The following is a 13578-nucleotide window of genomic DNA, read 5'->3' on the forward strand; positions in this document are numbered from 1 at the left end:
CTCAAAATGACTTTTAGCACAAAATTTTAGGGTCTGGGTTTTGTTTTAAAGAAGGGTCAAGCTACCGAGCGGTTTACTCTCGGGTTTGCAGACTGAGTCAAGAGCTCAGGGTTTCAAATTTTGGTTTCAGACAGGAGACAAGGTTTCGATTTAGCGTTCGAGGTCAGTTGTGTGGTCTCAAACCAAGGTTAGGTTTCAGACAACAGTTAAGGTTTTGCGTGAGACCGCATTGATTTCAACCAAGGCTTGGAGTTTCCAGTCAGGTTTAGTGTCTCAAAATGACTTTTAGCACAAAATTTTAGGGTCTGGGTTTTGTTTTAAAGAAGGGTCAAGCTACCGAGCGGTTTACTCTCGGGTTTGCAGACTGAGTCAAGATCTCAGGGTTTCAAATTTTGGTTTCAGACAGGAGACAAGGTTTCGATTTAACGTTCTAGGCCAGTTGTGTGGTCTCAAACCAAGGTTAGGTTTCAGACAAGAGTTAAGGTTTTGCGTGAGACCGCATTGATTTCAACCAAGGCTTGGAGTTTCCAGTCAGGTTTAGTGTCTCAAAATGACTTTTAGCACAAAATTTTAGGGTCTGGGTTTTGTTTTAAAGAAGGCTCAAGCTACCGAGCGGTTTACTCTCGGGTTTGCAGACTGAGTCAAGATCTCAGGGTTTCAAATTTTGGTTTCAGACAGGAGACAAGGTTTCGATTTAACGTTCTAGGCCAGTTGTGTGGTCTCAAACCAAGGTTAGGTTTCAGACAAGAGTTAAGGTTTTGCGTGAGACCGCATTGATTTCAACCAAGGCTTGGAGTTTCCAGTCAGGTTTAGTGTCTCAAAATGACTTTTAGCACAAAATTTTAGGGTCTGGGTTTTGTTTTAAAGAAGGGTCAAGCTACCGAGCGGTTTACTCTCGGGTTTGCAGACTGAGTCAAGAGCTCAGGGTTTCAAATTTTGGTTTCAGACAGGAGACAAGGTTTCGATTTAGCGTTCTAGGCCAGTTGTGTGGTCTCAAACCAAGGTTAGGGTACGACACGTTGGTTTTAGACTAGAGTTAAGGTTTCACGTTAGATTGCATTGATTTCACCGAGGCTCGCTATTGTTTACGCGTCATCCACATTTAATGCGAATTGATGCGCTCGAACGCGGGGCCGGCGGCCGGACAATCCCCGACGATTGATGGCGTCGCCGGTGCGGCGCGGCGTCTGTGCGTGCCGGCTTCCGCCGCTTCCCCCCCGCCGGGCGACGTGAGACCACGGCTGCCCGCCGCGCCGAGGCCGAGCAACGACTCCCTCGTGAGCTGTAAAAAGCCCCCCCCCCCACCCCCCCACCCCCGCAGAACACGGTTCCATTCTCTTTCCCTGACAGCATGCACTTGCCTCAAAATAAAACCCGACCAGAAATACTACGCCGCCGTCATTGGCTTGAAAAAAAAAAAATGAAATCTAAAAGACAATTCTTGTTCCCCTGAGAAGTCTGCAGGATCGATAATGATTTTTATTTTCTTTTTCACAGTTTGTGATATTGATTCGATTCCCAGAAAGAAAGAAGAAGAAAAAAACAGTCTTCATTTGAACCGTTGGAAACGGAATTGGACCGCGCCTGCGCTCGATTTTCGCACTGCGATTGTTCGGGTTTCAAATGAGGAACGGAAGCCCGGTTTAGAGTTTCAGGTTTCAAGATGAGGTTCCAAGCCTGGGTCAGGGTTTCAAGTTTTGGTTTTCGGGTTTTCAAGTTACAGTTTTAAACGAGGAGTTCAAGCACGAGGTCGGGTTTTGGATGAGGGTTTCCGGCCAGTGGTAAGGTTCTGAAATGACAGTTTCAAGCCACGGTTCAGGTTTTCAATGACAAGGTTAGGATCTCAACCATAGGATTTTAAACAAGGGTTAGGGTTTCAGTTTTGGCTTTCAAACCAAGATTAGCGTTTACAGATTAGGATTTCAAGACTGGATTCATGGTTTTAACAAGGATTGGGGTTCCAAATTCTGGTTTTTCGAACAAGCACAATAGTTTAGGTTTCAAGGTAGTGTGTTTGAGGCTAGGTTTCCAACAATTTGGTTTCAAGATTGATTTTAGTCCGGAACCAGGGTTAGCGTTTCTGGTGAGTCTTTAAAACCAGGATCAGGGTTTCAAATGAGGGTTTCAAGTTTTGGTTTTCGAGTTTTCAAGTTACAGTTTTAAACGAGGATTTCAAGCATGAGGTCGGGTTTTAGATGAGGGTTTCCGGCCAGTCGTCAGGTTTTAACCAAATGATGGGTTTTAAAATAACAGTTTCAAGCCACGATCCAGGTTTTCATTGACTGTTTTAAGACAAGGTTGGGATCTCAACCTTACTATGTTAGGATTTTAAACAAGGGTTAGGGTTTCAGTTTTGTCTTTCAAAACAAGATTAGGGTTTCAAAACTGGATTCATGGTTTTAACAAGAATTGGGGTTCCAAATTATGGTTTTGAACAAGCACAATAGGCTAGTTTCCCAACAATTTGGTTTCAAGACAAGATTTTAGTCCGGAACCAGGGTTAGCGTTTCTGATGAGCCTTTAAAACCAGGATCAGGGTTTCAAATGACGGTTTCAAGGCTTGGTGTGGGCTTCAAATTAGTCTATCGAGACGTGGTTAAGGATGTTAACAAGGGTTAGAATTTTATGTTAAACCTTCTCGCCAGATAAAGGGATTCAAATTCAGGTTTCAAGCTAGGATTAAGGTTTCATATGATGTTTATGTTTGTGTTTGCGTTCTAAAGTCCTGTCCCTGGCGTTCTTTGTCTTTGGTGAGCGTCGTAGTGGAGCGGAGAGCAAATCTTTGCACACGAGTCCACTCTGACAGCCGGGACCCCCCGATAGAGCCGTCGACTCCCGAAGTCCGGGGGCACGTCTCCGGAATATTAACGTCGCCGAGACACCCCCAACCCCCCTGAGTCCCGAGTCGGCGGGGAGACGCTTATCGGTCCCGGCGCGAGGTCCTTTGAGGAGACGTAATGAGAAAGAAAAGCTCGTCGCCGTGGCGCAATTAACTTTGAAAGCTCCACGAGATAAGTGCGGATAATGATAATTGGATCATTGGCGGATAACCATCAAAGTCACATCGGGGATTAAATCCCCGGTCAATTAAGTCAATGGGCAAGCCGGCAAGACTTAGGACAAGACGTACTTGGAGTGTGCGCTCAATACTGGCCACATCCAGTACTTTGGTTTTGTTTTTTTTTTTTGAAAAAAAAACGCTTAAGTTTCCTCTTCGGGTTTTAGACTTGGATTATGGCTTTTCAATCTCGGTATCTGGTTTCAGGTTCCGGTTTTCAGACCTGCTCGAGGGTTTCAAACTAAGGTTGAGTTTCATTTGGGGGAATTTTAAGAAGCAGCGCTCAATACTTGCGGATTGTACTTTGTCAGTCAGAGCCCTCGCAGCGGGGACCCCCGGTCCCCCCCGAACATACGCCGCCGTTTAGCTCCGATAACGAGCGTTTAATGGCTTGATAATGACCGAATCTGCCGACTTACTCCGCCAGCCTGTGTGAAGGGTGCCTAACGAGAGCTAATTACATCAGCGTCCTAATTGATGAGCCACCGCGCCGCACTTAATGATGAAGCCCCGAGTCGGCTTCGGCTCGCCGAGTTACGGGGAAGTCGGGGGCGGGGGGGGTCAAAAACACGGGCATCTCGAAGCATCCTTCCCCATTGAAATGAACGGGAATGCCATCAATCCGTACCGGAACACCCTCCCAAAAACACAGAACTTAAAAACAAAACTCAATCCCATGATCAGGTTTCAAATGAAGGGTTTGAAGAGATGCCTGTTGGGGATAGCGAATCCGGTGCTGTGCTTGCGTGCGGCTAAAATGTTTTCTCGCGAGCAAAACGCGCGACGGTTGAGGACAATGGTACGAGGGGACGCCAAACACCTGGCGGGGAGGGGCGGCCAGCCAACTGGGGGCGCCGAATCCAAACGAGTCCCCTCGCCAACAGATAGCAGGTTGGCGGTGGGGGGGGGGGGGGGGGGGGGAAACACGCCCGGTCGCGGAGGTCCATTCATCACCTGGTGTCCCGCAGGGCCTGCCTGCTGCCGTCGTGCCCTTTTTCTGTCTTTGATGATGCAAAGCTGTTGACGTCTCCGGTTTTGTTATGGATTCTCGGCGCAGCTGCTCATGATAAAATATCGCGTTTTGATTATTTATTTTTTTTGCCAACTATTGTTTTGTTTTGTTTTTTCAACCCCCTCTCAAAATCAATTTTCCATCCTCACCGGTCCGTTCAAGGTCGCTCGGGCTGGTTAGTTGAAACTCTCGTCAGGTTCCGAGTCAGTTTTATGGTTTCAACAGTGGGTTAGGACTTCAAACAAAGGCTCCAGTTTCAAATTAGGGTTTGATCCCTCTTTGTACTTATGCTTGGGTTTCAAAAGGACCGTTCTGGTTTAAAACTACGGCTTCAAGACTGTTTTTTTTTTTTTTTGCTTCATGTTCTTCTTCGTTTCCTTTTCGGCTTGTCCCACCACAGTTGGAGCTCAACTTCGCCCGGGTTCAGGTTTCAAATTAATGTTTAAAACAAGGAATCTGTTGGTTTTCACATCTGGGTTCCAGACCTGGATTAGGGTTTCGAACAGAGGTTAGAGTTTTAACTTGGGGTTTCAAGGTGAGGGTTGGGGATTCAACTTGGCTTTCAAGACAAGGTTAGAATTCTCGATTATTGGTTTCCCTAATTTATTCGTCGTTTCACCCTTCTCAAAGTCACTTCATCCGTCTTTCGTGTTGCGTTCAAGGAGGCTGGGACTAATAAGTTGTTACTCTCTGGTGAAAAATTAATGATTCAATCTCACCCTGTGGACAAATATGTGAAGTTCCATGAGGGCTCACTGGTGGCAGTGTTAAATGTTGTCATTAACATGTTATTAGCATGTAATAAGCATGTTATTTGGGAAAAACTGCACAGCAAACATTTTGTTTGATTTTTCTTTGTAATATTAATGTTATTGTCACGTTATAAACATTTTCTATTTAGAGGAAAGCTAGCAAAATAACAAAAGAAAGCAATATATATTTGATAATGTACAGCACTATTAATAATTAAAGCTGTAACAATTAATGCAATACGTTATTATTGTGTTATTCAACATTAATATGGTTATAATATTTAGTAAGGTTATTAACTGATATAGGCATGGCCACATAGACGACAATGCAAGTCAAACCGAATGTGGTACTATATTAACATGTTATTAATGTGTTATTTACATGTTATTAACTGGTAATAATCAGAACCCCTTTGTAGTAAACCTATTTATTCAAGTTTCCTGGAGAAAATTGCATTTTTTGGGGGGGTCTTTGAAGTGTCATTCGATTAAAAAACAAAAAAAGTTCTTTAGTTAACGTGGGACATCATAATAAAGATATTAAATGAGGATTATGTAAGATTCAAGAGTGGGTTTCTCCCCCCCGCCAGCTTCTTTCAGACAGCCAGGTAAACATGGTGAAGGTGGTCAACTCCGTGAGCGACGCCCTCAACGCCATGCAGAAGGAAAACGTGGGGCTGAAGGCCCGCACCAAGGCCGACCTGCAGAGGGCGCCGGCGAGGGGCGCCCGCTTCAAAGGCTGCGCCAACGGTAAGCCGACGACGTTTGTTCATTTTGTCCGCCTTCGCGCGCCTTCATCGGATTTAGCCGCCGAGAGTCGATATGAGTGGATTTTTTTTTTTTTTGTTTGCTCGTAGGCTACGGAGCAGAAATACCGACTGTGTGGCTCGCTTGTGTTTTCTTTTCTCGCTCTCTGGAGCGTAATATGACTTCCTCATATATAGATATACAGAATATGTATTTTGCAAGGGTGACATTTTCAAGCAATCGGATTGAGGCTGCAAAGGATCAGCGACGCCGCACGGGGGAAAACGGAGGGGAGGGATCGGGCGGAATATTTATGGAATGGGAAATTCTCAAACGGGTCTCCCGTTTTCTCTCGTGCCGCGAGTTGAGATCCCGAACGTGCCTTGCCGTCCGCGTGCCAAATGATCGTCTCTCGCCAACTAAGTCGCACCAAAGCGTCAACAAGATTGCTTAACGCGTATGTGTCAGTTTTCTTCCCATTTGCGTATTGATTGATTGATTCATGACTGAGATGTGATTAAAAAACAACACATTTGTAAGGTTATTACCGTGATATAAACATGGGAATATGGTCTTAATTTAGAAGTTATGGACAAGAACAAAAGAAGATAAACGTTGTTTGTATTGTGTTTTTATGTTATTAAGGTTGTAATACTGTTAAATATGGAAATATGGCATTATTGACATGTTATTAACATGTTATAATCATCGTTACCTCCATGTTGAAGAGCAGAGAATAAGGAAGCGACAGCAGCAGGGCAAAAAAACAAAAAACCTATAAAAAAAATGGTATTGGTGCATCCCTCATGAAAAACCCTAACGTGTAATTAGCGTGATTAACATCTTAATGTGCTATTAGTATGATTTCATTGTTATTAACTTGTCACCAGCATTTTGAATCAGGACCAACTTTTTGATCCCTTACCACTTATTTAATTTGCAAAACGTCAGGTATCGATCTGATATTTGGTGTTTGGGTCCGCGTATGGATTTTTTTTAGGGAATAGAAAAATCTCCGCCGGCACGGTGGCTCGGCTGGAAAGTGTTGGGCCTCGCAGTTCTGAGGTCGAGGGCTCGATCTCGGCCCCGCCTGCGCGGAGGCTGTGATTGTGAGTGGCGGGCGTTTCTCTCGATGTGCCCTGCGATTGGCTGGCAACCGGTTGGCAACTCCGGCAGTCCTGTCACCCTCATGGGGATAAGCGGCTTAATAAAGCAGATGGATGGATGGAAAAAAATCTCAGAATGCGGTAAAACTTTGACACAGGAGCCCCCCCCCCACCCCCCCTTGCCCTTCAAACCTCCATCAACGGGGGTGGGGTGGCGGGGATGCGTTCTTTGTGTCGTCAGCCTGACGGGCGCAACGTCAGCGGCGTCGCGAGCGCTGACGCCGGTCCTGTCAGGGAACGTCTCCGTAAAACCGACGCGTTCTCATTATTTTCCGCAAAAAAAAAAAAAAAAACCAGCCCGGCGGCGGCAGGCAGGTGTCCTGTTGGCTCAGCTGTCTGTCAGGGATCGTAGGTCAGCTTTTAAAAGGCGGCAGCGGCGCTTTTTCTGCCTGCCGCATCCGAGAAACACGCCGTGCATGTTTAATTGAATGGGGCAGGCGTCGACGCGCTCAATTTTTCACTCTTGAAATAAATTGTACTGCCGAGTAGTCCACTCGAACCCCTCCCCAAAAAAACAGATTTTTTTTTTCGTGCTGAATTTCTTTTGAAGAACATCAAAAAACTGCAATTTTTTGGTGCTAAATTTCCTTTGAAGAACACCAAAAAACTGCCATTTTATTGTCCTAAATTTATTTTGAAGAGCACCAAAAAACTGCCATTTTTTTGGTAACTAAATGTCTTTTGAAGAACACCAAAAAATGCCATTTTTTGGTGCTAAATTTCTTTTGAAGAACATCAAAAAACTGCCATTTTTTGGTGCTAAATTTCTTTTGAAGAACATCAAAAAACTGCCATTTTTTGGTGCTAAATTTCTTTTGGAGAGCACCAAAAAAACTGCCATTTTTTGTGCTAAATTTCTTTTGAAGAGCACCAAAAAAAAACTGCCATTTTTTTGGTCCTAAATTTATTTTGAAGAGCACCAAAAAACTCTTTTTTTGTAGCTAAATTTCTTTTGAAGAACACCAAAAAACTGCCATTTTTTATGCTAAATTTATTTTGAAGAGCACCAAAAAACTTTTTTTGTAGATAAATTTCTTTTGAAGAACACCAAAAAACTGCCATTTTTTTGTAGCTAAATTTCTTTTGAAAAACACCAAAAAACTGCCATTTTTTAATGCTAAATTTCTTTTGAAGAACACCAAAAAAAACTACCATTTTTTGTGCTAAATTTCTTTTGAAGAGCACCAGAAAAACTGCCATTTTTTGTGCTAAATTTCTTTTGAAGAACACCAAAAAACTGCCATTTTTTTAATGCTAAATTTATTCTGAAGAACACCAAAAAACCCGCCATTTTTTTGTGCTAAATTTCTTTTGAAGAGCACCAAAAAAAATGCCATTTTTTTTAGCTAAATTTATTCTGAAGAACACCAAAAAACCCGCCGTTTTTTTGTGCTAAATTTCTTTTGAAGAACACCAAGAAAAGCCACTTTTTTCGTGCTAAATTTCTTTTGAAGAACACCAAAAAAACGCAACTTTTTTTGTGCTAAATTTCTTTTGAAGAACACCAAAAAAAGCCATTTTTTTCGTGCTAAATTTCTTTTGAAGAACACCAAAAAAAGCAACTTTTTTGTGCTAAATTTCTTTTGAAGAACACCAAAAAAACTGCCATTTTTTTTTTAGCTAAATTTCTTTTGAAGAACACCAAAAAACTGCCATTTTTTTTGTGCTAAACTTCTTTTGAAGAACAATAGTACCGTATTATATATAAAAACTAAATAAAATATATTCAAATGTCAAGATAAAGGACGGCCAAAGCCACCCAATCACAGTTTGTCCTCCCCCCGTTTAAGGCCTCGTTGGTGGTTGGTCATCCAATTAAAATGCTGGAATGCTCAGTTTTTCTTCCGTAATCAGGGATTCTGCCACATCAGGTTTGTTTTTCTGGTCCTCGTGGCTGTTAGGGATTCTGTTGCACCCTCAAAAAAGTGTAAATTTACCTTCCTCCTCTCTGAATTCGGAACTCGGAATTTGATCTGCGATCTGTGGATTACTGAGCATTGCACCACTTTAGCTCCAAGACGCATTCACAATCTTCCAAGCCTCACTCCCGGACCCCTTTTGGCTGAAGACCAAGGGAGGATTTTTACAACAACAAAAAAATAAAATAAAATAAATAAATAAAATGGGAAAAAAAAAAAACTTATAAGACGCGGCATTTGGAAGGCAAGGTACTACTTTGAAATCCCCCTGCAAAAAAAAAAAAAATAATAAAATAAAATCAAAAATCATGCACATTGTACTTGTCACCGACGTGTTCCGGGATCGTTATTTTGGCCGCCTGCCGGGATTTAGCGAGCCTCTCATTAGCGCCGGTTTACTAGCCCACTTTCTCAGATGCGAAGCGAGTTGACCACTTCAGCAAGGGCAGCAGCTGCTGAATTGCTAAATAAAATAAAATAATAAAAAAATGGATCACCATGAAAACAGGTCTCATCTCTGCCAAGCCCGGGATTTATAATCGCATTGTGCAGCGTCTCCTCACCTTTATTGCGCCAAGGCACATATTTTACATTGGCAAAATCTCACGGGCAAACCACCAAACAAAAATATCCATAAAAAGTTTAGTATAGCACAATAAAACAACAAGCAGCATATCGCAATCAGTTATTAATGTGTTATCAACCTGGTAGTAACATTAACATGAAAAGTGCACAGTAGACAATTGATAAAAGTGTGAATACACCCAGTTAATATGCTATTGAATAATATGCTACATCTTGTGCTTGTTACTTGATAGTAACATGGTTTTAAAAAATGCATTATTAGCATCTTATTAATGTTATTGCTTATTGTAAACAAGGAGCGCATGCAAAAAACAAATGACAACACAGGGCAACAAACATTTTGAATGTTATTAACATGTTATTAACGTGTTATTAATGTGGCATTAGCTTGTTAGCATTTATTTACCTGTTTTCAAGAGGATGATCACAAAATAAACAAAGGACTGTGAAAAATGCAGTATTTTTGACTTTGTGTACCCTACCCTACACCTGGCATTGGTGTAAAAAAAACTGCCCATTTTTATTCATTCAGGGTTGAGACCAGGTTTGCGTTTTAGAAAAACAGCTCAAGTGGCGCCGTGGAGTGGCTAATTCCCGGCCGCAAATAAACGCCCCGTTTTGCCCCACTTAAATATCAATTTGGCCTCGGAAATTGGTTGGAAATCATCTTTTCCCTCCTTCTCTTTTCACCCATCGGGTCACCGTGACTGATGCCGAAACCAGAGACTGATTCCCAGGGAATCTTTCCAACGTGGACTCCCATCTGGGTACCCGCCAAAATATGCGTGAATCACTTCTGACAAATGTGATCACAGCAAAAAAAAAAAAAAAATATGTACTAGTCTTACCATTAATTAAGAAGCTATTTTACCTCCCTGGAGGCGGTTGGGAAATTTCCATTTGTTGTTTTGCGAAAACTAATTAGGCAATTCCCGCAAAACCCGACGCGACTTGACGCATCCCCCGTGATTATGTTTTTATCCGTCCCCCGGGGGGTGGTGGGTGGTGGGTGGTGGTGGGGGGGGGGACCCCCAGATCAACGTGCTCAAAAAAAAAAAATGTCACGGACCACAACAAAATCGGTCCAGATGGACGGCTTTGTTTTCGGTCTGAAGACCAGAGGAAAAAAAATGCGCTTGGCTCTCATTTCGGCGCCGCAATGAAGAACGCTGGCGCTTATTAGAGGCTTGCTGGAAATCCTTTCGGGATGAGCGGCGGATAGATGAACAGACGGTTTGATGAATGGATGGGTGCGTCGTGGGTGGGGGGGGGGGGGCGGCTGCCGCGGGGATTGCGGGCGGACGTCCGATGATTGAATGTTTAATTGATAAATGATGGGGAGGGTGCAAGGAAAAGGGGGGGGAGGGGTGATGAATGGATGAATGCTGGCGAAATAAATGGCAAAAGATGAATGTTGGACAGGTGGACGACTGCATGGTAGATGAATGGATGAATGAATTTAGGGATGACTGAAAGAGAGTGATGAATGGGTGGATAGTGAATCATTGTTTGATGGCTGACGGCGTGTGAATGAATGATGGATGGAAGACAAATGTATGAATGATGTACACTCGATGGACGAATGAGACGCTTGGACGCGTGGTGACGGAAAAGCAATCGAGGATGAGTAATTGATGAATGGATGGATCAACGGTGGGCATTTATTGGTGGGATGATTGAATGACAGATGAGTGCATGAATCTGGGGGTCGAAAACAGATTTGTGGATGGGTGTGTGTGATGAATGAATGAATGAATGAATGCTGACGAAATAAATGGCAAAAGATGGATGTTGGACAGGTGGACGACTGCATGGTAGATGAATGGATGAATGAATGAAATGAAATCCATTCACATTTGGTGACATGTTACACGTTGCATCATCTTCCCGATCTTCAAAGCCTGACCTCTCGACGGCGGAGCGAGCCGGGCCCGCATCCCGGCTTTCGACGGACCCGTCAAATACTTTCCAACTTTTTCAACGGTTCCGCGTTTTAAATTTCGAGTACGTCACCAAATTTGTCTCAGGTCAGATGAAAAATGGCCGACTCCATCGTCGAATCAATGACAAACGCGTGAACGGCTAAAAGATGGATTTATACGCCGCGTTCCATCTCAATATTTTTCTATTCATATAATACAGCAGTCATTCATCTGGCCACCCCATCAATCGGCGCAGCCTCCATCCATCCACGTCACGTTAATCCCTTTTCCCGTACACTCAAAACGTGGCCGGCGCCGAGCGTCGTCGGAAGTCGCGGGAGTGCGTTTGCATGAGAGAGGAAACATAAATCAAACGTGACCTCACTCGCCCGGCGTGAAGCGCTTTGTGCCGCGTCGGCGTCCTTCTCGTCTCGCAGGAGGGACGAAACCAAAAGGAATAAATCCAAGGGAACGGATTGGGAAACAGAAAGCACGGAAAGCCGATTGGGCTTTTCTTGTTACTCGGAAGACAATTCGGCGCACGAGAAGAACAACTAGACCTGTCGGAAGAACCACTGATGAGTTCAATGTTCAATGCGGATTTATTCGGGGAAACTGGTCGACACCAAAAAAGCAGTCCAAAACAAGGCAGAGGCACAAAAACGCGAGGCTAGGCAGGATCCAAAAAGACATACAACAAGGTCCGATTACTCTGGGGCACAGAATCGGTGTGACTCGGGCTTACCCTAACTTACGCACAGTAGCGGAGAGTCCCACAGGCAGCGAATGCAACTCACTCACACAAGGCAACGAACTTAGTCAGACAACTCTTGATCTACTAGTGTGCTAAATGTCATTTCCTGTCATGGGCGAGCAGCACAGGGGCAGACGCAAATGCAGGACTCCGAGGTGAGGGCATGATATTAAGAATGGTTTTATTCCAGAAGGAGGTAGAAAACAGCTGGAAGCACAAAAACGCTAGGCAACAGGCAAGATCCAGAAACGGGGCAGCGGTTCGGCCCGCGGCGGTGTCTTGGCCACGCCCCCCCTTGACCATTTCCTCCCTTTCCCGCAGGCTCTCGTCCTCGCGATTGCGCCGACCTCTACGCCGCCGGCCAGCGGGAGGACGGCATTTACTCGGTGTTCCCCGTCCACCATCCCGCCGGCTTCCAGGTCTACTGCGACATGACCACGGACGGCGGCGGCTGGACGGTGAGTCTCGAAGAGTTGGGAAAACGAGTCCGATTCCTAAATTATATTATATATATATATGTATATATGTATTTAAGAGCGCGCTACGTGCGCGTTGAAACGCGCGGCGGCCTTGCTTCGGTAAACGCCGCCGGCCGCGACGTCGTCGCTGTCGCCGCTCGGAGGTGAACAAACATTGACTTTTTTTAAAGTTATCTTTGGAATTGTGTTTTTAATGTATTGCACCAACAATAACAAAAAAAAATAAAATAAAAATAAAGCACATATACAGAGAGAGGCACACTCCTCCTCCGAGACGTTTATTTCTGTTTGTTGTGAAGTGAGGATGTCCTTGGAGGGGGGGAATGCAACCGCTTTCTAACGGAGGTTTGACTCCCTGCGAGAGATATTTTTTTATTTTATTTATTTTTTTTTTTTACATTTTTTGGAATCTGTCCAAAGCACAAATCGAGAACTGTGATTTTTTTTTTTTTTTTTTTAATATCTAATTTTTTTTCCCTCACTATGAACTTTATGGAAATAATTGGTTCCTTTCATGTCTGCCAACTAGTGCATGAAAACGGCCCGTTCGCTTAAAGGGAATAAAAGGGGATGCGCGCAATTTACATTTTAATAAACCTAATATCTGCTTTTGTTGTCCCAACCATTTGAAGGAATATTTGAAGACCTCGGAGGTGGGAACAGGGTTTTGGTCCCGTCCCCGCGTCCCCCCCTGAGAATTGGTTGAGCCGTCACTTGGTCATAGATATTAATAAGTTCCCGACACATACTTGCGAGGATTCGCTATATTACATTTTTCGACTGTATGGTATAAATTTGCCTTGACGGTGAGCAATTGAATCCCTGGCGGACGATTGGTTAAAGGGGTTCAAATCCCGGCCCCGCCTGTGTGGAGTTTGCGTGTTCTCCCCTGCGTGGGTTTTCTCCGGGTGGGCGCTCCGGTTTCCTCCCATATCCCCCCCCAAAAATATGCTACATTAATTGGACACACTAAATTGCCCGTAGGTGTGAATATGAGTGTGATTGATTGGCTAGGATGGTCCGCAGCGCTCCCGCACGACCCTTGTGAGGATAAGTTGCACAGAAAATAGCAACGCCGTAAATTCCGGCCTACAAGCCGCGAGTTTTTTCGCACGCTTTCATCGCTGCAGTTTATGCGGTGCTACGGCTAATTTATGCATTTTTTCTAACGGGCACAAGGGGGC

At 44.1% G+C, this 13578-nt stretch overlaps 1 protein-coding gene across 8 annotated transcripts in view; it reads left to right on the forward strand.

Moving 5' to 3' along the window:
• fibcd1b (fibrinogen C domain containing 1b) overlaps window positions 1-13578 on the forward strand; it is a 103409-nt gene that overhangs the window by 34814 nt on the left and 55017 nt on the right. For all 8 annotated transcript variants that reach the window (XM_061801763.1, XM_061801764.1, XM_061801766.1 and 5 more), the window contains 2 exons: window positions 5413-5572; window positions 12237-12373. In XM_061801763.1, the coding sequence (XP_061657747.1) occupies window positions 5413-5572; window positions 12237-12373 (297 nt within the window). The remainder of the gene's footprint in view (window positions 1-5412; window positions 5573-12236; window positions 12374-13578) is intronic.

This window comes from Syngnathoides biaculeatus, chromosome 17 (assembly GCF_019802595.1).
Source record: "Syngnathoides biaculeatus isolate LvHL_M chromosome 17, ASM1980259v1, whole genome shotgun sequence".
Classification (NCBI taxonomy): domain Eukaryota; kingdom Metazoa; phylum Chordata; class Actinopteri; order Syngnathiformes; family Syngnathidae; genus Syngnathoides; species Syngnathoides biaculeatus.